The sequence below is a fragment of the Tenebrio molitor genome, chromosome 5, assembly GCF_963966145.1.
Source record: "Tenebrio molitor chromosome 5, icTenMoli1.1, whole genome shotgun sequence".
In the NCBI taxonomy this organism is placed as follows: domain Eukaryota; kingdom Metazoa; phylum Arthropoda; class Insecta; order Coleoptera; family Tenebrionidae; genus Tenebrio; species Tenebrio molitor.
In genome coordinates this window covers 23,113,755-23,141,061 of record NC_091050.1, presented here as the reverse complement: position 1 = coordinate 23,141,061, position 27,307 = coordinate 23,113,755, and the positions used below count along the sequence as shown (strand labels likewise).

Here is a 27,307-nt window from a genome sequence, read left to right as displayed (position 1 = left end):
CATACGAATTTCCGCCAGAAGGCGCCGCGAAGTGCATGCAAGCAAGAAAAATTCCAACCCACCTTTGACTCAGCAGACACTTGATCTACGGAGTGGTCGAGTATTAGTAGGAAGAAAGTTGCGAAGATGCACAACCACAGGAGTCTGGGGGTGTCTTTCCCGAAGGCACCCATGATGGTAGTAAACTGTACGGCACTCTCACCAACTACAATCAGTCATCGCACTGTACGCTAGCTAAGGCGGCGTTCAGAAGACACAGCTGGACCAAGATGCTGGTTCTGTCGTGTCCGAACACACAAGCCGCACAACACTGAATGTTGCTGCCGGTGAACTTTTCAAAACTCACAAACACATGTGCTCTGCTTCCCGCTCGGTCTGTCCGCTCTGTATTGGTCGGCGATGCGCAGCAAGCCGATGTCGTCGTCGTCTGCGATATCCGAAGCGGTCAGAAACTTCGACCCCAAGCACTCCGACCGACCTTTCGGCAACTTACTTGCACGCAAGATGTCGATCTAACCGCTGGAGATGCCGGCCAGACGCACTAACACCGAGCGAAGGGAAAGGGAACGAGCCGATGAAAGGGAACTGTTCCGCTGGAGACGACTCCCAAAGACGAGTTGATAGGGTAGTTTGATGCGTTTCGTGCTTTGTTGCCCATTCCTAAAATTAGTGAAAAAAATAGGTTAGCAAGTAAATATTCAACACTTTTAAATTGTCAACCAATTTAAGATTGAGTTTGAAAATTATATCTTTCGTCTTTCGGATAGCACATGGGTCTGAGGGCTCAAAAAACTGCTATTGATCTCACATTAAATATACAGGGTGTTTTTGAAATGCGTGCACAAATTTTAACCACGAGCTGCTGGTTTCATGTAGAACTCGGAAAAAATATGTAAAAAATTCTGTCAAAAAATAAAATGACATTTATTTTTTGAGCTACATTTTTTTTAATAGCTTTTAGTCTTCTACGTTGTCAAACAACATCGTAAGTAAAATTTCGGCACATTTTAAAAATACAGCCTGTATATCATATTTTATAAAACGTACACCAATGCGGGTTCCTTGTTTTAAAGCATATTTCTATAATTGGCGTACATTTTATTAAACATGATATACAGGGTGTATTTTTAAAATGTGCCGAAATTTTACCTACGGGGTTCTAGGACAACGTAGAAAACTAAAAGCAGTTAAAAAAAATTGTAGCTCAAAAAATAAATGTCATTTAATTTTTTGACACAGGATTTTTTTAATATTTTTTCCGAGTTCTACAGGAAGCCAGTAGCTCGTGATTAAAATTTGTGCACGCATTTCAAAAACACCCTGTATTACTTATCCTATTATTTCTTTCTGATGCAATTTGATTAAAATGAAGCATGGTTTTCATTTCAAAGACGCATGCAGCTACACCGAAAGTTTCTAGACTCTTATGATAAAATAATATACAGGGTATATCTGAAATACGTGTGTTAATTTTAACCAGTGGAAGAACTCGCCAATTTATGAAACTTTTCTCTAAGACATTTTGCAAAATTCGCAAAAGTTTTTCAAGATTTTTTGTCCCCCAATTTTTACCAAACGTACCTATCGTTGTGTGTGACTAATTAATTAGTCTCTATTTTTTTTTTTTGTAACCACGAGAATTTTAATCTTAATGGAATTAGTAATACAGGGTATCCCAGAACTGGCGAATCAGATTTAAAGGGCATATTCCTTAGTCGTAATCGTAATGGAGGTGAAAAACCTTAAGAAAAATATTCGGGGTGCAATAACTCTTTAGTTATGAATTTTTCAAACTGAGTAATAGTGGTCGAGCAGTTTTCACCAGAAAACTTGAACAGCCATCTTCTGATTAGTCAACTTTAATTGTTAATTACAAAAAATTTACTACACTCTAACGCTATTGCTTTCATTTATCACCAAGGAAAACGCACACTAAGTTTGATCAGCGAGTTCTGGGACAGCCTGTATAACAAGATTTCCACTTTTTCAAAGTTGCTTCAGAAATTAGATCTTTGACCGGATTTAAAAATCGCAAACTGCACATTTTGGTGTTTAATTTATGGAACAAAAAGGAATCAAAAAGCACCATGTCAGAACTATAAGTTAGACTTTCTAATCATTTTGTTCCTCAAAAAGTGCTTTGTTTATCGCAGTCTATACAAGACGAAGGGATGTGCTCCAAAAGTATCACCTCGTTTTTAGAATTCGGTAAATTGGAATTGGACCAAGGTTTTTGAAACATTTTTATTATTTGCTTCCAATATTTTTATGTACCATTCCAAAGCAATTGTTGCAAGTAATCCAGACCAAACTTTGCGAAAAAGAAGCAATCATCTTTTTTCCACACTTTTACATTCCCCAATTTTGATTGAATTGAGGTATGTATATGGAAATACTTCTGGTGCAGATTCTTTTTAAGATTCACGTGCAAATCATATACGAGTACCTACTTAAATTTTTACTTCTAATGAGAGAAAATTTTATTGACATCGTGTTGAAATTTTAAAATTGTGATGGAAAACTGTTGTACAAATAAAACAAAAATATATATTCAATAAAATGATGACCTAAAAATAAGACAATAAGATATTAAAAAGATATCAACTGATTTTCAGGTACTGGATTATTTATGTTTCCCGTATGTGATATTTTGGTCAATAGAAAGCCAAGTCAGGTTCGCTTGAACATACTTATTCTGACAGATTGTCTCGATGGGCTTTTCTGCAGTAACAGAGGTAGGTAATTATATCCGAATTGTAAACATGATTGTCTAATATATTTTTTTAATAATAACTGACTTTCATATCTGCATACTAATTCCTCCTTGTATACAATCGTCCACGTTTTCCTTTCAAGTAAATTCCAAAAATCTCTCATAAATGGAGGTCTTTATAGTAAAGACATTATTTTTTAATATAATGCCACCCTATTATACATATAAAGCGTTTGCATGTCTGGAAGTATAGTTAATTTGAATGCCAGTGTTCTAGAGTTTTAAAACGTTCATTCATCCACAAAAATGGTATCGTGTTTCTCTGTGTCAAGTGTCGAAAGACATGAGTTTTTTAACAGACTCTTATTCATTAATTATGCAGTTCTTGCTCATCTTATTTCAGTAACGCATCAAAGAGTAATGAACAAAATGTAACTTTTTTGTATCCTAATCTAAAATAGAACCGTTTCCGAGGGAGGATATGTGAGTACAATGTGATCAAAAAGAAAACAAATCAGAGCATGTGTTGCCAATTGGAATTATAATTGTGCATTTTATTACTATTATTTGATAAAGGAGAAAAAAAATAAGAGTAACATTCTACATTCGTAAGAATGGATAATTTACCACCTTTATTGCCAAACGCAACGCCACTGGTAGAGCAGATTTTTCGCTAAAATGTCAAAGAAATGTCAATGATGTGCTGTTGTTAACCTAGAAAACAACTTTTCCATTTCGGTACATTGTTTCATAAACTTTAGCTTTTTTTAGATAACAAAATTAACAAATTAAGATCCAAACAGTAATGAAATATATCTTTAAAAATACTGCATTCGCCAGAAATATAGTGACACAACAAAACATTGAATTGGTTCACGATATGGTTCTTCGTGACAGACCAGGCACAATGAAAATGTATGTGTTCATTTTTATGTAAGTAACAATACAAGTAACAATATGTTTGTTATACTGGAAATATTTATTCTTTCCGCCTAGAGTTGTCAAAAATATTTCCGGAAATATTTTATGTATCCATGGTAATAACAATAAACGTATCTTTCTCATTGGATAGTAGATTCATGAATGCGATTTTCGTCTATATTATGTCCCAACTCTTCCCATGTATTCCTTTTTGATTCCGCAATAACTAGTTTTTTTATCTCACCAATGTAAACTGCATAAATTTAATCGCGAGTGCAAAATAGGAGTTACGACTGAACAATTACGACTGTGTCAAACGACACGTACGAGTTGATTTAGCCAGCAAAAATTATCCACCAAAGGCCAAGAGTACTATTTAGCATGAAAATTTATCGAAAACAAGATAAATCACTCAATTTTCAAAAAGCAAAGTGATCTTACAATTAAACTTGGCAACCCTGGTAACCAAATAAACAATTTTCATATTAGGCAAAATATTTTTTCTTCTGAGTCAACGGATTTTGATAAATGTCACAACTTGTCAAAACGGAACCTCAAGGTAATTTTAAGGATTTTAAGCGATTTGGAGCATTTAAGAGGCTCGTCGAACAAAAAAACGTATTCAACTCGTTCGTGTGGAAATTGGGCATCTTTATGGCACTCGTGGTTTAAAATTAGCCCACTCATGCACTCGTTAAATAAACTACTTTTTTTATATTATTATCTACTTTGCCTTACTAATGGGCTCATTATTATATCGAAAACAGTTTAATAATGGATCATATTATTAAACTGGTTTTGTTAACTTTTAGCTTTGTTATATTGGCAACATCAGCCGTTTCACGTCAGGCGTCAAGGTAAAGTGTGAAGCTACGAAGTAAATTTAGTAAATGTAACATTTTAAACATTTAGCACACGAATGACAGATATTAACGAATTTGTTTCGCGGTTATTATATTATTTTTAAATTTAAATAAAAATCGTGGATGTCTGTTACCGACCAGCGCAAAATACCCTAGTCTAATATGAAAACTGGAGCAGTCGAAATTTCAGGAATTAGTAAAACAAAGTAGATAATAACTATTTGTGGAACAAGTTAGGAAATTCAATTTTTTTCCGTATTAGGCACAGAATTTTTGATCGAGATAATAGTCACACATGATTTTTTCTACTGGAGTTTGGAAAATACATAAAATTTGAATATTTTTAATATTCTATTATTTCTAAATTAAAAAGCGAAATCAAAATTGTTCTGCTTTCGTTACCCTAGAGAAACAATTAATTAATGAACAATTGTGAAGGCGTTTAAGCTTTTCTCTCAATGAAATATGTACCACTTTTTACGTTACGTATCCTAGGAAACGACCAAAATTGAACTTTTAGTGTTGAAATATTATTTCCGCTCTTAGTAGGAAATTTTTCACTTTTCCTAACTCAAATTAGTATTATGTTAAAGTTTTCCAAACTCCAGTAGAAAAAATAGTATCCTGCAAATGCTTTGGCGACGAAGGTACGGGTAAAATTGTCACCTTCATTAATTATCTTCTATCTTGTAATAAAATTTCTAAGTGTGGCAATTAAAACGTTCAAATAGGACTAATAGAACAATAATCATATACAGGCTGTTTGATGAAAAACGCCTCAACCCATAACTTTTTTATTTATGAGCCGATTTCAATGAACAAAAAAATCAAAGATATGGTTTTTGAAGCGCTACAAAACAGCCATAAAATATATTTTTTTTTGTGTTATCTTCAATAGCTAACGATAGTCAACTTTTTTTTTTAAATGGACACATGTAGTTTTTTAGGCTTGGTCTGGTAAGGTTTTTTTTTCTGAATCTAATGATGTATTGAAAGTTATCATTTGGTTCATAGCTAACTGAAAAAAAAATAAAACAATTTTTTGTGGTTCAGCTTATTATAAAATTTTTAAGAGTGCCGTGAAAAACAATCGGAATACAAAGTACGATGAATGTCATCTAAACGTCAGCTTAGAAATTTTCATCTGCTTTTTTAAACTTTTTTTATTTATGTATAAAATAACAACATTGTCAGTCATGTAGGATAGCAGTCATTTGACTATTATTTTATGTTCGAGTGTAATAAAAATCGTAATTAGTCAAAAACAAAAATTTAATAGAAAAAATAATTATTATTATTCATGTTTTCCAAGAAAATAATATTAAAACTCTTCAAGATTGCACCTGAAAGTTTTCAAACTCACACTTGACGTTTGTTGCTATTTGTATTCCAATTGTTTTTCACGGCACACTCGAAAATTTCGTAATAAGCTGAACCACAATTAAAAATTATTTTATTTTTTTTTCAGTCAGCTATGGACCAAACGATAACTTTTAATACATCATTAGATTCAGAAAAAAATACTTTATCAGACTAAGCCTAAAAAACTACATGTATCCATTTAAAAAAAAAAGTTGACTATCGGTAGCTACTGAAAATAACGCCAAAAAAAAATAATTTTATGGCTGCTTCGTAGCGCATGAAAAACCATATCTTTGGTTTTTTTGTTCATTGAAATCGGATAATAAATAAAAAAGTTATGGGTTGAGGCGTTTTTTATCAAACAGCCTGTATGTAATTTTTAAGATCATTGGTTCAAACAATTTACTTTGTTCCGTAAATCACAATGATGATTTATTCTTCTTAAACCAAATATTAAACATAATACAAGTTTTATTGTAAACAAATTAGTAAACTTTTAGTAAAAAAATTTCGTTAAGAGTTATTTCAAACAGAAACAATTTATTATTATTAATCTGTACCTATGTGCAGTACGTAGCATCTGTTTGATTTAGATAAAGGTAGTAATAATAAATAATACCAATATAGACACAACTCCAAGTACACTGACTGACTGATTCTAAAATACTCATTTGATGGGTTTTTCCTTTTCATTCACTTGTCAACAAAGACTTATAGTATATTACCTACAAATAGACTTTACATTATCTTTAAAAAATATTTACAGTATAATTTTCCGCCTTATGTACGTTTTGCTTGATTTTTAACAAAATCACTGAGAAAAAATTGTACTTTAGGGCAAAGTTTTCCACGAAAGATTATTTAATATCAATTTTTCAATTTTACGAAAACTTTTTGCTCTGATCATTTTACGAGTTGAATTTGGGCATTTTTATTTTGTTCAGATCCAAGAGCTTTAGCTCAAGGGTTTAACCTTTGAATAAAAATGCCCAAGTTTCAACGAGTAAAATTGTCTAAAGCAAAAATATTTAAGTGAAAATTGGGAAATTCATCAGATATAAAAAATTAGGTCGTTTTATTTTTGGCAAGGTTAATTCCAAAGTACAAACTTTAACGTTAACACAATTATTAAAAACAATTTGAGAATCTGACAGCAGTAGCATGCAATTTTAATCACTTTTGGCAGATGACAGAGTAGTAGGACGTTTTTACCGCGATAAAAATTTTTAATTGGATGAAAGCAAGCGCTCTGATTGGCTGAACACGCAAGTTTGATGTATGTGGGAATTAATCTTTGTAATACCTACATCATTAGGTTTCAGGTATGTTATTCATAAAATAAACTGTTTGAGTACCATAAGTATAAGATATTACGTTTAATAATATTTTTATTTGTAGGTGGCTCATAAACATTTCGTGTAATATCCATATTTCATTATTGTATTTTGTGTACGTGTAAACTCACCAAGTGGTACATATTTTTAGTTCATTGTATTATGGTTTAGATCACGATAAGTGGTAACAATATATTTATTACATTACTTTTGTAATACATATAAACCTCTTAAAATAATGACAGCATCGACTACATGTACTGTTTAGTCTATTTGGCGCTGCTTTTTATTTGATTAACTTGGTTGGATTATGAGTCAGGTTCGAGCATCAAAAAGATGAAAAGTGTAAGTGTGGACACCCAGGTCTCCGCAAGAGAATATTATTCACCTTTTAACTGTCATTAATTCTTAGAAATAAACATTCGAACTGAATCATGAAATGATAATGTATTGTGTAGTATACATATACGGAAAAGTGTCAATTTCTCGTCTTTTTCCTAGCTACTTGCGCTTTTTTGATGAATTCGCACTAATGGACTGAATGGGCTTTCTGTTTTCCATATCAACCAAGATTTTAAGACCCATTAGTTGTAGATTCGAAGTTGTATCTGTGAGAAGAAAACAATACGAATCGATTTGAATACTTTCATAATTTATATTGTTATCTCTCCACTTTTTTACTGAGTACCGAATTCGTCTTCTATACCCTTCGTCAGCTCCACCTACAATTTTATTTACTAAGACTTTTTATTTTGGTGTTACCATAAGTCCCAACATGGCAAACTAGTCTTCTTTCCGGCAGTAATACTGGCTATTCCAGTCTTTAACATTCGATCAAACAGCAGAAGAAGTCGTCATTCGCTGCCATGCTTTCATGAGATTGGAAATTTTAAACCCACGTATCTGGAGACGTGATTTCTGAAATTGTGCGGCTATTACAGTTCATGGGCATAGCATACGTCAAATAAATGGTTATCGAAGACTCCATAAAACGAATTAACAACAAGCTGATATGAAGCTATTTAGAAACAAAAAGACGAATAACGAAAGGAATAAACTAAAAGTAGACACAACACCAATTTCATCAAAGAACACGAAGAGATTGACACCAGTTAAATACATCAAGAAGAAGAGAAATTACTAAAGACAGGGCCAAATTATACAGGGTTATTATAAATGTTTCGAACATCGTAGGTGGCTGTGCGCTATGCTTTAGGTACGCCGCTATGCCAATTATATATTACAAACATTTATAATAACCCTGTATACTGATAAATTATTAAAACTTGTTGCGGAGATTTGAAAGTATAAAAGAAGAAACGATAAGAAACAAAGCAGAGATGGAAAGCACAGAAGCCATAAGAAAATAAGATAAATCCCAAGAATAAGAAAAACTGAAGAAGAAAATTAAAGAAGCAAATTTTATAGTAAGAAAAGTTGACAAATGAAATACAACAGTAATCGCTATACCTAAATGAGAAGAAAATAAGATCGTCTAAAGTATCTCCAGAGAAATGAAGGAATGTCACATTCTTTCCGCATTTGTTGAAGGACCAATGTTCAACACAATTTTTATTTACATAGTATATATTGTTCATTCAGTAATCCTGTTCTAATTAATGCTAAAATATACGCATGAAAAACATTACTTTTAAAATTCCAAAGTTTGAATTTAAATAGTCAAAAGCAATATCAATATCAAATGGACATTCTTTGTTTTCGAACAACGCCCTTCATTTAGAGAAAATCAAAAATTACAGGAATTAAAAAATAAGACCTTGCTAAACCTATAATATGTCGACAAAAAAAGAAACAACAATGGAAGGATGTGAAAAGACCGAGAAGAAAAGGTAGGGCCCTATCAAAATACTCATAATCCCACAGATAGGTAGGTATAGTATATTTATCCCTAACAGAAATATTGACTAAAATCACAAATCACACCAACAAAGAAAGTGTTTACAAACTACTTACAGTCTTCCCCGAATTACTTTACCTGCTTTCTTTGTCAAATACATAGCTCGATAGGGTCAAAATATAAAAACATTAGTGGGAGGTTATTGAACACCATTAATATAAATAAAAACACTGCTATAAATTACCGGGGTGGATTGCTGCAAGATCTCTTTCTTTGTTGGTGTGATTTATGATTTTAGTCAATATTTCTATTACCCAAATTGTATGAAATAGTCAAAATATATGATGATAAAAAGAAATAACAACAGTAGTAACGGCCATATACCATAAGAGCAACAAGGATAGATGGCTCAAAATCACCAAGGTGGCAAATTTGCTTCGCCAGCAAATAAATTACAAAAATTACCATTTTATTGCACAAGTGAACATTAGTAAATACTAAAATTTATTTGTTTTAACTGTACATCATACAATATACTTCAAAAGTAAATAATATTTAATATTATTTCAAGATATATGTATGGAAAGTCATTTCGAGAACGCGTCCCAAGGATCGATCCTTAGAAACATACACCAGAAATTCCCATAAAATAAACGATATTTAACAGTTTCCACTACTTATCAGCGGTCAATTTTATTTAACATCTAATTTTTTTAACTATTATTCAAAAAATCTAATTAATTTAAATAGAAATATGCTTAAATATTTTGTCCGACAAAGTATGCATCATTTCAGTGAACGCAGTTGTAACTAGCTGAAAAGAATTTATAATGAACACAGCCTTTAGGTGCTAGCCGCAGTTTGTGGTAGGAGATGATATTACAACCGGCCGTCATAAGTGTTTTTCGCCAAATTAATTATAATTAAGTGATACCTTTCAATTCACTATTTACAGAGCGTACATCAATAGGTCATCATTCCGGGAATGCGTTTATAAGTTTGGAATATTGAAAAAATTCCTTTTAGATTCCAACATTAAAACAATAACCTGAAATATTTTACACTAACCATGTCAGACCGCGTCGAAAATGGCTGCCGTCAAAAAAAAAACAGCGTTTAGTTGAAAACGTCATTTCGTGAACTGTCATTTTGGGAACGTTCCCGGACATGATGGCATGTTCTCAAAATGATAATGATGTTCCCAGAATGACTGTTTCATTCCTGGAGTGATATCTGCTATTGCAAATTCTCAATAAATGTATTGTTTATGTTGTGTTTACACAATTTTCAACAAGATATTATACTTGTTGTTTTTATCATAGCAATATGGCACCACGAGGCTGAAAATACCAAAACAAGGCCGAAAAAGTTACTAAAAAAAGATAGTTCGTCTTATTTGCGCTAATTTGCGATTTGCGAAGCTAATGCTAGAAAAAGAAAGTTCTCGAAATGACGATTTTTTGCGATGTTTTTTTTTTGAAAAACATTAGAAAAAAATTAATGTGTTTTGTGCTTGCCCAATTTAAATATTATTTTTCTTCAAACGTTCGTAAATTATGACATTATCCTGCTGCATTGATAATGCTAAAGTGTCACTTCATTGTCATGGCATCTAACGAGCTGACGAGCGGCAGATAAAGTTATTATCTCCGCTGAGAGCGGCAGATAAAGTTATTATCTCCGCTGAGGGCGTCCGTGAAGTTATTATCTCCGCTGATGAGCGGCAGTAAAGTAAACTAGCTAAATCATTTGAAATTCCTACCTGGTTTCTTAACATGTGTCTTAAGGGTGCTGTGAAGTAAAATAAAATTCTGGTTTCGTGCAATGTGGGTTGCATACTCTGCAAACGCTGGATCTACCATGACGTCTGTCAATAATGGGTTTGCCGGGACCCTTCTCAGCGGGAGTTATTGTCACAAAATGCACGTAATAAATACAGCGGCACTTCGTATTTTTACAAGGCTAATCTCCAAGCCTTACTGTTCAACGCCTGAATTTTGCTCTACGTAGGACTGTAATGGCAGTAAAATTAGAATAGGATGCAGTTTATGCTAATCTGAATACCTACCTGCCGAAGAAGAGGATTATAAACCTCTTTTGTTGAATTCAAGAAAAGTATATTTTTGCACAGTACACAAGTTTTCTGACTAAAATATTGTTCAATGTTGAACCCACATTACCCTCGAAAAATAAAATTGTTGTATTGAACATGATTGTACCTATAATTCCTTAGTTTATTTATCTGCACGTTAATAAGTAATATTTGTACTAGTAAATGATCCATATAAAACTCCTTCAATTTTGATAACATTTTTAAATAAAATTCTTCATCTTGATATATAATTGTTCCTGTACAACTTACAGTCAATTGGAAAAAAATCGAGTACATCAAATTTCCTAAAGTTTAATTCACCCTTTTTGTTGTTAATTTTGATGTTAGCGAGACAAGCAATAGTATAAAAAAAAGCAAATCCAGGCATATGAAATGTCATACCAATATCAACTATACCACACGCACACAGTTGCCACATTGCCACATAAAATTTCGTACATCATCACCAGTGTCCGGACGAAATAGTACCGGACAAGTCGACCAGTATAACTTTGCGTAATACCCCACTCACATATAAACACGATTCAGCTGGTTCGTTTTCAATAACAGGGAACGTGTTTTGTTATAAACTGTTGTTGAAATTACTGATTCTTCGAGCAAGAATGTTATAATAAATGTTTTTCTATTTGCGTCGGTGACAGATCTGTTACAATACCAAAAACAGAATCGTAACACCTGAAAGCGGTTCTATAATAAGGGTAGTACAATTTACTAAAGTCTAGAGGATTCTGGCAGCATCAGCAAATACGCGCTAATATCCCAAAGCCGACAAAGATTTCAATTGTTTTTTGCCAACCATCATAAAATTTTCCAGAATTTTAAAATTCTTACTTTTGATTTAAAAACGGCTCGAAAGGTGCAAAATAGAAAAAATAGTATTAAAAACCCGACACTGTCAGAATTTGAGAATTTTCTCCTGTGTGAACGGATTTTGATAAAGTTGACAACTTGTCAAAACGAAACGTCAAGCTAATTTTAAAGATTTTTAGCGATTTGGAGCCTTTAAGGGGCTCGTCGAACAAAAAAACGTTGTATTCAACTCGTTCTTGTGTAATTTGGGCTTTTTTTGGCACTCGTGGATCTTGTCCACTCATGCCAAAAAAAGCCAAAACTACACACAAACTCGTTAAATAAATAACTATTATGAGGCGTTTATTCCATTCGTCCTTTATAAAACTCGCGCTTTGCGACTCGTTTTATAAACTTGGACTCATGAAATAAACACTTCCTTATGAAACTCGTTTTTTAATATAGGTACTATTTTTGGGCGCTATTCTACTTTTGACTGCATTGAATTTATTTGTGTTTCATACCATCATTATCAGAATAATAACTTTGTAATTCGTCGAGGAAACGAGGCTTTCATGACGGATCTGTTCCAAAATGAGAGTTTAGTTTCTGGGTATTTTCTGTCAGGTAGAAATGCAAATAGACGGTCAACAATCCTGGAAACCAGCGGAATCTTATAATTCAATTCTAAATAAATTTGTTGGGGGTAAAAGAATAAATTTTTCTTTAAAAGGATCTTATGAAGGTAGATGCTATGCTGCAACAATTAGTTATCATACAAAAGGTCAATTTATTTCTACGATATCTCAGGAATTAAATAATGGTAATATAGGAAAATATACAATGGAATATAGTGAGAAAGTAAATAAATTACGTCAAAACAGAAAGGTAACGGGTCGAAAAGTTAAAAATCGTGCTTGCAGCACCGATTCAGATTATGGTCAAAACTGTGAGGCATTTAGTGCGATTCTGTTTCAAAATTTAGCAAGATTGTTATTGAACAATATTGATTTTGCACAGATCCAACCAATCAACAGCTTCATATCATAGCAACTGCAACATTCTTATATAGCAATATTTGTAAATTTTAAAACAGAATCGCACCAATTACCAGAATTTCCAGACATGTCTACGGATAAATATGAAAATGCCAAGATTAAATTTTTAAATGAGGTTTCTAGCGTCAACATTTCTGATATAGAACAAAAAACTCGAGGGCAAAATTCAAATCCTGAATGGTATAGAGAACAATCATTTCGACTTATGGTTAGTAAATTCGGGAAAATTTGTAAAATGCGTTTAAATACTGACACTGCAAATACGGTAAATGAAATTTTATATTCAGAAAAATCATCCACTCGAAATTCTGTACCTAAACCACTGTTACATGGAATGCAAAATGAAGAAAAAGTGAAAAAAAAAATCCGCACGTGAAATAACAATTGAAGAAGGTATAAAAAAATAAGATTATTGATTATTTAACAATAGATGACGAAAAGTATATAAAATTAAAAACATCTCACCCGTATTATTATCAAGTACAAGGTCAATTGCACGTCACCAATCGCAATATTTGTTACTTCGTTGTTTACACTCCAACGAAAGAGAAATTCAATTCGGATTTAAAATACTGCATAATTAAAAAAGACGATAGATTCTGGTGTGAAAATATGGAAAATCACTTGGAAGAATTTTATTTTGGGGCTTTACTTCCGGAATTAGTAGATCCTAGACATAAAAGAGGACAGCCGATTAGAAGAATACTAAAAAAAGAGTTATAATTTTCCATTGTTTAATCTTCTAAATTTAATTCAATTCTAATTTTTAGTCATTTAGATAAGGAATAAATAAATTTATTAAAATTTTTATATCAGTTTTTGAAAAACAGATTTTTGTTAAAATAATAATACATTTTTTATAATTAAAGAAAGTTGATAAGTCGCACTAATTTAATGGAGATAGGGCTATTGCTGAGGCCTTCATAAGAGCCAACCCATCAATTAGAGTACCTCTGAGGTGATGCGGAAAACCCTTGTGAAATTATTTTATCATATTGACCAATACCTCCTACTGCGTGCTGTTAGTAGCCGACCAAATTCTAGTAATAACGACATGGATATTATGTACCTCCTTGTTTACGCGCCTTACTTACCGCAAACATTTGGAAGAGTCGTTTCACTTATTACCTGCTGAGACCCTCATAAATCTTCCCTCTTATTGTAAGTTGTGTTGCCTATTTCTTATTTTATTTTAAAATTCGTTATCTATAAATTCTATCTTTGCTTACAAAATATCACCTTAAACAAAAATCTACGATTGTAGCTGAGTAGATAACATTAACAGCTACATATTGAGTGTAATTTCAATATAAAAATCTTATTTTCGAGGGAGTTATGACGATTCCCGTTTTTAGCATTAATACGGTTTTTTTCAAATATACAAATATTTAAAAAAATCTGTCAACGTAGCGTCACTGATACAGATATTACCAATATGTAGACACATCGACCGCTTTTTCAAAGTTAAAAATGTGGGCTGAAACACGATCCGCGTTTGCACCATTTTCCTCGATTTTGCCTAGTAGTTCACAGCACCCTTAAGTAATTTGTTATGAAGGTTTGAAGAAAAAATAGTATGTTATTATACACAAGTTTAGTGACGATTTAAGCTAATTTTCATAATCATAGCTTCCAAGTTTTTTCATCATAAAACCAAACTTGTAATTTGCTACCTTGGTGATTTTTACCCAGATATGACACAGTCCATAATGTGCTTGTGCACTGTAAGTTGCTTTATTATGTTGCTCATGGTGATGTCAACTTTAACCTGAACAAATAAACCTTAAAATGCATTTCTGTTAGAACTGAAATGAGATTCGGAAGTTAATTCCCACAAAAACGAATTTTTTATTAATTCTAAGAAGCGCACATGCAAATTCCGGATAATACGGAGTTCCGTCTAGATTGTTGCGGTTATAAAATTTTGGTTCGTTTCCGATGACGCGGCGTTTCTGTAAATCGGGATTCGGATAATCGGGAGTCTACTGTACTTTCTTTTTCATAGCTATCCTTGATGGCATTTTTTGCTTTTACGGTCTAAATAAACCGCCGAATAGAGGAGCTCAAAAAAGGAACTTAGTACCTATAAAAAACACAAAACACCACAGTAGTACAAATAATACTATGTAATTAATGAAAGAAATAAAATTAAAATAATCTGATGTGACAAACTTGTTCGCAAGCTTACCAACAGAAGAAACAACAAAAATAATGACACGGTGGGTTCATAGAATAGAAATAGAACAGAAACAGTAGTTGTATTTTTTTTTCAAATGTGGAGAAAAATCTTTTTTCTTCGACACGTTCAGAATTTGAGAATTTTCTCCTGTGTGAACAAATTTTGATAAATGTCAACTTGTAAAAAGGAAAAAAAAAGGAAACGTCAAGCTAATTTTAAAGATTTTGAACGATTTGGAGCCTTTAAAGGACTCGGCGAACAAAAAAACGTTGTATTCAACTCGTTCGTGTGTAAATTGGACTTTTTTTGCATTCGTGGGCCTTTAAAACGCTCGTTTCATTCGCGTTTTAAATTGGGTCACTCATGCCAAAAAAAGTCCAATTTACACACAAACTCGTTAAATAAACTACTATTATTTCAACTAACTATGAATAATTTTTCTTATTCATGTACTGTCGCGAGCAATAAATTTTGGTCGTCAATGTCATTTCAAAATTTGGTTAGATTGTCAAAAATTTTAAAAATTTCCTGCCTGATTATGCCCACGTCAACAAAGTGTCAAAAAATTGAGAAAAAAAATAACAATTAATGTCATACAACATGATGATAGGTTATTATATTTACGACTGTTTTACAATGGAGCATTTTTTATTGCGTCAAAGAATGACCTTGACGATCAAAATTTATTGCTCGCGACTGTATAACTTGGCAATAACTGAATAACCTCAAGAATAATTCTACAGCTAATTTTTTTTAATACATACATATGTATTTACAATTGTGTTGACTTTTTACATTTTTCACAATATCTGCACAGGTGCCATAAAAAAATTCAGACAATACCATAGATGAAGTTTCAGATTATTAATTCAATTAAAAAAAGTTACACGTATATGATTTTAAAGACTGCTGCATTAATGTAATACACGCTTTACTAGTTAGGCAACCAGCTAACGATCCGTGTTTTCGTTTTATTCTACCTGAATTTAATTAAAATTATCTCAAATTAAAGAAAACATTTTCTGAAGAAAAGCCGTTGCGTTGTTATGATTTTTTTATAATAACGTGTAAGCGAATTTTAAAAACGCAACAGAAAAACTACCTCTTCCACCCAAACATGTAGCTCGTAAATTATGTTCTGAAAGGTCCTTGAGTCGGGGGTGATTTGAGTCCCAGAGGCGAGACAGGGGCAGTGTGGCTTGGCAGGTGGGACCGACGGGCTGTCCCAGGTACGAGTACGAGAGTGACAGCAGGAGAATAATCTGTGACCTGGGAGCGGTGTAGTGAATTAGGCTTGTGCTAGCCGGTGATACAGTTACCAGATGTTTCGGTAACTGGGTGATAGCAGCTTTGGGCAACCTGGGCTATGATGTCAGTACCACCAATGTCTTAAAACCTCTGGCCGATACCATGGTATAATTCCTGAGCACCGGATGTCCGGGTGAGGCATCTTCGGCTCATGACACGGCTGGGCCGTTGATCGGGCGCGTCTTGTAGGGACAGCCGGTGGTGGCAACCAAATGCAACAGATCGTACGTGCTTGATAAACGGTTGGGAGGTAACCCCGGCTCTCCTGTACTGAGGGAGCACAGTATCGTATGGAAGGGAGCTACCGCGCTCTCACGCTAGCCGCGGGCGGGCCATGCATCCCAAACTGCATACGGGGCTGTTACAGGTGCTACTAGAACATTCAACGCAATCCCGGAATGTAGCGCTCTGAAGACGATGTTCGTGGTTCGAGCCCCTCGTCATGATAGAAGCTAGGGGGAGGAATCCCCCGGGTGAGTCATTGTAAGCCCTTGATTGCCGACAGATGTGTCAGGTGTTTATCATTTACATGTTTGTACCGTCCCATTGAGCAAACCCGAGTCCGGACCTGTGCTTTACCGTTTGAATGACTGAATGAGGTGGAGGTGAGTCCGATTGTAGATTATCGTATGACTGTAGCTGAGATTGTCTAATTTAACGTGTACCGATGAGTCTACGATCGATTAATTATCAAATATTGAGGGGATGACGCCCTTGGGCAAAAACCAAGTCTTACAAGTTTGATATTTGAAACTTTATCATTCACTTATACAATAATTGTTTTCTAAGTTTCGTACTTTTAAAATTTGATATCGTTTCACACACCTTGCTATAAATGCTTTCAATGAAAATTTAATAAAATATTTCAATTAATATTTGAATAGGTATGTTTCACATTTGTTAAAAAATTTTTTCCCCAAGAATCTGTCGAAGAAATCACCAAACCTATTATTATATCATTTACTTAATTCTAAAAAAATAAGCTTTTTAAGGATGCCTCATTTAACCCTTGTTCCCAAATGAAGTTGGCTTTGTATTTTGAAAACTTATGGATACAAAAATATTTTAAAACATTTGAAAAGTAGATTTCAATGAGTCCTAAGTCTAAATATTTAAAATTTCAAAGTTCTAGCTTAGGTAAACCATTTAGCAGGACGGAGCCTGTTCCATACATAATCGCAGCTGTATATATTTTGTTTGTTTGGAACACTAAATCTCGATTTACTATCTAGCCATACGCATTTCAATTTTTAATTATAATAGTAAATAAAATGGTTGCACTAACAAGTATGTTAAATAAATTACACTTCGTTAATTGATTTTCCACGTTTTACCAATGTATGTAGTCGCACTATTTAAATTATTATTAGTTGTATGAATAAACTACATAGTTCGGATAGTTGTGATCGTACAAAGTGAATCTTCAATTCAAAATCAAAATTATTTATTAATTAAGTGATTTAATGTTAAAACACAAACAAATAACAAACAGTTTAATTGTGCAAAAACGTTTCCAAAGTAATGAGCGTCAAAAGTTTGAAATAACGGAAGGTATTTTCTCTCTCGTTGAGTTTTTCGAAAATAACTAGGACAAGTCAATTTTCTTTTTTTAAGAAGCATTTTTCGGTAATTTTCATTCTTCTGTCAGTTTCCGTGCGATGAGGTTATCGCCAATTTTTTTAAATAGCAATCCCAATTTCTTTTGCAGATTTGAATAGACTATCAAATTCTGATTTATGCTCATGTACTGTGTCACTTCAAAAAATAAATTCTTCAACAAGGAAATGATACCCACATAGCAGAATTTTATTATTCTGATGGTCTGATTATAAAAAAAAGTGAAAAGTGTTAAATTTGGCATGTTACGTGCATTCGTTGAGGTACTGTTTTACTGTCTTTAGAACTGAGGCGGTGGTTAAGAGATTAATGTTTCAGACTAATGCGTTCTGTCTAGACTCCAGATCTGTATAACATTTTTTTCTGTGAAATCATAAACTGCTTTACAAAAATAAATTATGATTTGTGTTCAGATTTACGATTTTACAACAGCATTAAAGTGAATGACAGAAGCTTTAAATTTGTAAAATAAATATCTCGACATTTATTCTTGCCATTGTTATAGTTTAGTCTGGACAGTCTGCTATTCGAAACATGAAAGATTCATTTTGTATCGTATTGCAACGATCCATTTTACCATATTACATCTTACTCGCAGCGTGGTTTCTACGCAAATAAACTGAAATCGAAGTCGAACTGGAAGCGGTTTAATTTTGTGATATAAACACGGAAAACAATAATTATCTGCATACTGTAAGCAATCTAAATTCTGATATACATCAAAAGATGAAAACTGATCGCTTAAATGCAAACTGTAGAAAGATCAATGCAACAGCTAAGCGAAAGTGATCCATTTATCCAGTTCACTGGATAAAGTTAACACAAATATTTGAAAAATGTATTTTTTTAGGATGCAAACTGTAATATGAAATGTTAGGTATATGTATATTTATTGGAACGATTAATCACAAAGTCTGTGCTTAAATAACGAGCACATCCAGATCAACCTAATTTCTCTATTTAGTGATTTATTTATTAATTATCTGGCGTTAACGATTCGTTAGTTCATTATATTATGTCCAAACACCACATATCGGTTATAACAAATGTACCACTGTGTTCCTGATTTATTGTCACTGTTATTGCTAGACTTAGAAGACTTTGGGGTATAAAAAATGTGACTGGTGTCTTCTTTGCGTAGGAATCAATTATTCTACGAAGCTAAAGTTAAGCTGGAAACCTGGATAGGTAGTAACAGAATATCTAAATATATCTGTAATATGAGCTTGTTGTCGCAAAAAATACATCAGGATGTAAGTGTCGTCTTAGCCAATTCGGCACCTTCTCATCTAAGGTTTAGAACTGGTTGAAATATTTTGAGCTTGGCAGAAAATCTTGTGAATATACAAATGCGGAACATCAACTGTTATGAGACCAGAAGACATTTACGTAATAATTCTCAGCAATGCACTAGCTATAATAAAAAGGGTTCACCACCTCCTAAAAAATTTCATCCAACTATTTGCTCGAAAATTATGATGATATTTTTTCTTGAGACTATTCTAATTTTATTTTATCTTCTATAACAAAACAAAACAAAAATTCTAGATTCACAGGCGCCCTTCACACTCCGTGAAACGGCTAAAAAAACTGTACAGATAGAGTACTATGATTTGCCCGATAATTCTCACATTGTTACTATTGAAAGTGCAAGAAAATTACGCAGACTGGGTGTTAGAGGTGAACTTGGAAACGACACAATAAGTTGTTAGGCCCTAAAACCAAACAAAACTGAAGTGGATGCTGACAAAACGACGATGCGATATGAACAGAAAATAATGGATAGAGATCTATGTACACTATTGTAAGACTTGATTTTTGCCCAAGGGCGTTATCCCTCAATATTTGATAATTAATCGATCAGACTCATCAATATACATTAAATTAGACAATCTCAGCTACAGTCATACGATAATCTACAATCGGACTCACCTCCACCTCATTCAGTCATTCAAATGGTAAAGCACAGGTCCGGACTCGGGTTTGCTCAATGGGACGGTACAAACATGTAAATGATAAACACCTCACACATCTGTCGCGAATCAAGGTCATACAGTGACTCACCCGGGGGATTCCTCCCCCTAGCTTCTATCATGATGAGGGGCTCGAACCACGGGCGTCGTCTTCAGAGCGCTACGTTCCGGGATTGCGTTGGATGTTCTAGTAGCACCTGTAATAGCCCCGTGTGCAGTTTGGGGTGCACAGCCCGCCCGCAGCCTCCACAGAAGAAGGCCGCCAATGCCAGCGTGAGAGCGCGATAGCTCCCTTCCATACGTTACACTGTCCCCTCAGTACCTGGGGACCGGGCTGACCTCATAACCTTACAATCCGCAACGTATGCTCTGTTACATTTGGTTGTCACCACCGGCCGTCTCTACAGACGCGCCCAGTCAACGGCCGTGCCGTGTCATGAGCCAAAGATGCCTCACCCGGACATCCGGTGCTCAGGAATTATACCATGGTATCTGCCCGAGGTTTTACGCATTGAGGTACTGATCTATAGCCCAGGTTGCCCAACCTGCTATCACCCAGTTACCGACACACCTGGTAACTGTATCTCTATTACCGGCTATCACTAGCCTAATTCACTACACCACTTCCGGGCCACAATTATTCACCTGCCGTCACTCTCGTACTCGTACCTTGGACAGCCCGTCGGTTTCAGCTGCCAAGCCCACACTGCCCTGTCTCGCCTGTGGGACTCTTAAAAATCACCCCCGAGTCAAGGACCTTCCAGAACATAATTTATGAGCCACATGTTTGGGGTGGAAGAGGTAGTTTTTCTGTTTGCGTTTTAAAAATTCTCTTACACTATTATAAGAATTTATAAAAAAAGATGTGGAACAAGGGAAAAAAAGATAGAAAGAGTTGTACAGTTAGAAGAGAGAAGAGAGAATCCCGGTACAATGGAGGGTGTAGATAAATCATCTGTAACAGCTTGCAGGGATATTTAACGGGCAACGCTAGCAGAAAAGGTATAAGAGTGAAGAAAGCAATGGAGAAAGAGTATGTAAAATGTGTAAAAAACGGGTGGAAGCGATGGAGCACGTGAGACAGGAATGTGTGAAGCTGAAAGAGAAAAGGAGGACGCAGAGGGAGAGAAAGAGTTTTTGAATGAGAATGGGGTCGAATTGGAATGGATGAAGTGTGTGAATATAAAAAGGAGGGCCCCTAGTTTGTTGTATTATATTTTTGTACAAACCCAATCTAAACCACTAAAGCAAGAAGAAAATAGTAACAGAATGATCAAGAACTCCATTAAATATTTTGTTTTACTGAAAACTCTTTTTGAATACGAAAAAGGTGAGACATGTAGGATGGATGATTAAATTCTTCAAACCTCTTGAAACCTTGAAAATTCCTCCAAAATCAGAAGAGTTTTATGGCGTGAAGATAAATCCAACGAAAATTTGGAGAAACGATGGTAAGTTACTTTAAAGTTCTTGGAAAAAATTCTTTTGTTACTTTCATCACAATTGCTTTTAATTTTAGGAAAAAGCAGTGAACACTGCGAGCTAGATAAAGCGCACAGGAGGATTTCTGCAACACTTTGAAACACACAATATGTATTACTATGATCCCCTTTCTTTCCCTTGGGCTATTCTCAATCAAAAGTAACCCATTAAAAGTCCAAAAAATTCTTGCCATAACTTTTTCTGCTAACGTGATACATTTTCGAGATAATAGTGAATCTTTGTGCCTCCACTCAAAGCTTTGTTTGACTCTGTGTTAAAGTGATAAACTTGTGATTTATTTATTTCGAAGGCAAAACGTGCACCACGTGGTGATGACGACATGCAATCACGTCGGATTCACCAATAACCACATTCGCACTGGTTGCTAGAAGAACACTCGCTGTTTTCGAACTTTTTATTTACAACAAACCTGTAAAAATACTACATATTTACAAATATCGTTATCACAAGAGGGGACTGTTGGTTTTTTCTCCACTTTGGGTTCTGTTGATGGTTTTCACAAAAAGTACTCCAATGAGAAGCAACAGATGAAGCTTCGGAATTGCACCAGTGGTCGACAACGGAAGCCACTGTTGTTGCGGTTGCGTCAGCAGAGACTCAAATTTCATTCATCGTATCTGTTTAGCGCAGGCAGTTTAAGATGCCTTAAAGTTCCATTTGCCATTTCCTTGGTGATTTTTCTACGCTAGAAGTCACGGTTCTGTACTGTGTTGTAATTACTACATCGTTGACCAAATCAATTGTGCCATATAGATCGAAGATGTCTTCTGCTTGGTATTTATTTACAAGATTCTCTATTACGTTTAAAATTCCTACCTAGACCAATTCTTAACCTTGATATGAAGAAGCAGAGTCACTCAATTTTATCAATTTTAGGAAAAGACAAACTGAACAAATAACCGTCTAATTCTTAGAGTCAAAGAACGGCGCCTATAAGACTTTACAAAAATGCTGCTGCTGATAATTCCTTGATAAACGTTGTGTGAGTGGGGAAGTTTGAAAACCCATGTGCTAAAATATGGACAGTGACCATAACTTATCATTCCCAATCAACACTTGTCGTATATCAAAGATCAAAATGCTCCGCAGACCTCCAAAAAGTAATGCTATGCTATACAGGGTTATTCACGAAAGGGGTATTTCTGAATTTCTTTTTACCGCAACCCATTGTACACATTGCAACAATATCTTGATTTCAAATTTTGAAAATAATTATAACTGAATCTACGATGGCTCTTAGTTCTGTCTCTTTGACGTTAAAGCAAACAATTTTTGTCAATTCGAAAAATGTGTTTTTATAATAACGACGAAAAGACTGACATGCTCCTCATTTATGGAGAGTGTGGAAAGAATTCTGTCACCGCTGCGGATGTTTAGAAGCCGATAGTAGACACTTCGAACACCTTTTACATTAACTTAATTTGCTAATTTATTTGTTGAATTTTGATTAAATACAGGTTATCTGCCAATCTGACATTTCTCACAAATCTATCCAACTTACTTTGATTTCTAATTTAAAAGAAATAACACATTTGATTTAGTAGTTACTGCCATTAGTATTGTTGGTTGCGCCAAAATAAAAATTCAGAAGTACCTCTCTCGTGAATAACCCTGTATATTTCTAAATATTATTATCTCCACAAAGGACTTAACTCAAAACACTCCTATTTGATATTAGGTATTAATTATGATTACAATATTTTCGTGCTTCGCAGTAGTATTGTTTTACCTACTTACTTCAAATAACTTCGAGACTTCAGTAGAATTCTACTGAACAGGAATTTCTAGAACGTTTGTCGTGAACTGTGATTTACAAAGTTGGATGGTCTTATCAGAATTTGTTTGGAATTACTCGATCGGCTTGTACATAAATGAAATGTTACTACTGCTAATAGCTGGAGTTTGAGTAAATGTAAATGTGAATCCAATAGCATTTATTAAGGTCAACTGTACACTTAAAGACGTTTCGTCGATATAAATATACCTATCGCTTGTTTGTAATATGTTAGAACAGGTGGTGTGAAATATATCAGAAAGTATAGTTCATGTTATTTTAAAGCTACACATTACGTAAGTAGGAATAATTTTTTTTATGCGCTGCCAAGCAATTTTGGCCGTTTTATTTACCTCATTAGAGTGCATAAAAGGGTAATTTATTGCTCTAAAGCATTGGCGTAATTTTTATGCTCTAAAGAAAATTCTATTACATGAAATTGCGTATTTCTTAATAAAGTAACAATTTAATTAAACGAAAAATTTACTTCTACTTTAGCATTGTTACAACTATTAATTACAATCGAAGGTAAATTGATTTTTTCTGAAAATATTTCATTCTGTCGATTTTGAATGTTCAACTCCGCATTTGTCTGAAGAATGGAAACTCCTTTACTTTTCTTATCCTCCGGTTCTTCAGTGTAGTCATTTGAAAAAGCACTGGATGTTGATGGGACTACTGTTTTTTCATGTTGACGTTTCCCTTGAATTTTTTCGGCTATCTTGAGCTTGTTTTGAATATTATCTTCTATATATCCTTCTGCGATTGTACCAGAACGCCAACCTCCGTGACGTTTTAAGTCTGTAATATGTCCACCAGAATCTGCAAGTAAAGTAGCGGAACTGCGACGCAAACAATGTCCGGTATAAGATTTGGGGTCGGGAAGGTTCAAATATGTTGCTACTTTTGATGGAATGTTTCCAAACGTATTTCTGCCTACGGGTTGCGTGGAACATTTCCCATTTTTGTAAAAAATGAAGAATCGATTATGTTTAGTATGTGGAGGCCGCAAAACAAAGTACTTGCGGAAAAGTTCTAAGAAATTTTGCTCATTTTGTATTATAGTAAACCGTCTTGATACTTTTGTTTTCGTTTCAGTTAGTCTTATCAGTATCGCAGAGCCCAAATCCTCAATTTCTTTTGTTGTTAAAAAGCACAACTCTTGCGATCTGCAAGCACCGGCAATTCCTACGATTACAGCAACCTAGAATAATTACAAATTAACTATTGAAATATAAAAGCAACAAAGTAATTTACCTTGATCATTAAATACGTATCATCTGGTGCTTCCGTAATAAATTTGTCAATTTCGCTTTTTGAAAGGACTTTTGACTTTTTAGGTTTGTAAGTATCACATTGTCGCTTTAAATATGCTTGAAGTTTTAAGTATTTGCTGATGTCTATTCCATTTCTTACTAGCAAGGTGCTTCTTAACATAGAGTAAAAACTCCACAAACTCGAAGACTTGTAGTTGTTGGATTTTTCAAAAAAGTAAGCGAGACAAACATCTTCAGTGTACTGTGTAGTCTTCTTACCATTTTCAGCTAAATTGAAAAATCTTTTGCACACAAAAGCAAATGTCTGCCACTTGTTTACAAAATTTCGTAGTTACGGTAGTTTGGAAAAATTATCAATCTTTGGCTACTTTGTTTAAATTAATACCAAGGAAATTTTTGTGTTGGTTTTTTCAGTTTTTGAGGGCAGCGCATAAAATTTTGTATGCATTACGAGCATAAATTGTATTTTGCTGCTCTTATCGTCTTAATGCCCTCGGCTAGCGCCTCTGGCATCAATATGACGATGCGAGCAGCAAAATGCAAAATTATGCTCTTAATGCATAAATAACTATTTTTGGTATTTAAAAAACCAAAAATCAGAAACAGCCCTATGACATAAAAATGCAAACAAAATTTGTATGTGTTATAATACAGGGTGATGAAAAAAAAGTGCCCACGACTGAAACTTAAATGTCCTTTTCTGTCGAAGTATTGTGAAAATCAACACAAAAATGGTTTAAAAACATTCTTTTAAAAATTAAACAGCTTTCCTAACAGTACAAATTGGCAATATTGCACTTTTTTTTCTAAAAAGTATTATATTCACGTACTTCGCCGTATCTAAGAAACCAATGCTGATGAGTGATGACAGATTCTGTCACCTGCATAAAAATAAAGCTGTCATGTGGATATGAAACAAAATTTTAATTTACAATAAATTGAACAAAAAGGTAAATGTTTCAATTAAATCTTATAATAGCTGTTCGAAATTTCTCCCACCAACTACAATGCACAATGCTACTCTTCGAACAATGTTCTCTTGAACCCTTTGAAGCATAGGAACATTTATGGTATTAACTGCTGCGTTGATTCTTTCTGTTAATTCTTCTAAGTTAGCAATCGGCGCAGCATATACAAAATTTTGGAGGTGACCCCAGAGGAAGAAATCACAAGGATTAAGGTCAGGTGACCGGGGGGGCCAAGCAAGCGCGCCACCTCTACCAATCCATCTATTTGGATAAGTCTCGTCACACCAATCCCGTACTATCCTACCAAAATGTGGAGGGGCACCATTCATTTGTAGCCACATTTGCCTCAAAATTGCAAGGGGCAAATCTTCAAGCAAAACTTGAAAGTCATTTTGTAAAAACTGTAGAAAATTTTCTGCATTCACTCTGGCAGGTAGCGTAAAAGGTCCTACGAGGTTATTATCAATGACCCCAGTCCACAAATTAATTCCGAAGCGGTGCTGATGTGTACGAGGATGTACAGCGAAAGGATTTTCAGTTGCCCAGATATGATTATTATGTTGATTAAAAATGCCGTCTTGAGAAAAATATGATTCATCTGTCCATAACATGTTTTGAATAAACCTAGGATCGATTCTGTGACGTCCAAGTAGCCACAAAATTCTACTCTGAGGGGATAATCACCTGGACGAACAGCTTGCACTTTAACATAGTGATAAGGATGATAATGTTCGTCAGCCAGGATACCTTGTACCGTGCGATAGTCTACGTGAAACTCTCGCGCCAATCCTCGTATACTTCGTCTTGGCGCATTTTCAATTGCTTCCAAAATAGCTTTCTCCAAAGTTGGTGTTCGAACTTCACGAGGCCTTCCACGAAATACATAAAGAGGCATTATTTGGCCGTTTTCTCTTAATCGCTGCATCAATCTTCTTATTACCTTAGCATCTGGATGACGTCGTTGAGGGTACAGTCTTGCATAGTCTCTTGCTGCTTCAGATGCGTTATCATTTGATGCACCCAAGCAGAGTAACATGTCTACATATTCGTTAAAATTGTGTGCCATTTTTTCAGACTTTTTGGAAAATTGACAGGTTAAATTTGACAAAACCATTAATATTAAAAACTGAATTATTGTTGCTATCGTTTTCAAAAACTACATGTTTCTGTATCTTAGGAGCTTTGCAATGTTGTAACATTGACGAATTTTCTTTGGACCCAAGAAATGGTACTCGAACATCTTTAATAACGTTGGTTCCGATAGACTTTTTGCATTTTTTACTTAAGAACATTATCAACTCGACCAAAATCTGGACTTCAACAATAAAATTATTAGTAAACGGTTAATCATATAGATTTCTGTTGTCTAAAAAGGAAATCTTATATATTGGCGAAGAGTGGACAAATTTAATTTTGGATTTCAAATTCGTGTTTAGTTAAAAATACTTTATAACGTGCAGGTTAGCACGGGCACTTTTTTTCATCACCCTGTATAATAATTAATACAACAGAAAAAACTGAAAATTTCTTACCGATATTTCGTCGAGAACGGGAGAGGTGGGCCCCCTCGATTTTAATAAGGTTACTGTTGCTTAGAATGACTTTTTTCTACCGTTTACAGTTGAAAATATTGTTTAGACAAAATTAATAATAAGTCTGGCCAAGAGTTTTAAAATTCGCTTACAAAGTTTTGCTTA

The 27,307-nt window shown here is 34.2% G+C and overlaps 2 protein-coding genes across 19 annotated transcripts in view; both read right to left on the bottom strand.

The window, feature by feature from the left end:
• The window catches only part of trol (terribly reduced optic lobes), a 306,854-nt gene extending 306,500 nt beyond the window's left edge, over positions 1-354 (bottom strand). For 5 of the 18 annotated variants that reach the window (XM_069047441.1, XM_069047440.1, XM_069047443.1 and 2 more), the window contains exon 1: positions 63-354. In XM_069047441.1, coding sequence (XP_068903542.1) covers positions 63-173 — 111 coding nt within the window. In that variant the 5' untranslated portion in view covers positions 174-354. The remainder of the gene's footprint in view (positions 1-62) is intronic. The other 13 variants (XM_069047450.1, XM_069047449.1, XM_069047453.1 and 10 more) reach the window with 4 other exon arrangements.
• A 23,476-nt stretch (positions 355-23,830) lies between these two features.
• On the bottom strand, positions 23,831-25,210 carry LOC138131704 (uncharacterized). The gene is made up of 2 exons (XM_069048879.1): positions 24,623-25,210; positions 23,831-24,569 (listed from the first exon to the last, which is right to left on the bottom strand). The coding sequence occupies exons 1-2, from the start codon at positions 24,800-24,802 to the stop codon at positions 23,832-23,834; spliced, it is 918 nt and encodes a 305-aa protein (XP_068904980.1). The 5' UTR covers positions 24,803-25,210; the 3' UTR covers position 23,831.
• Positions 25,211-27,307: the final 2,097 nt, after the last annotated feature.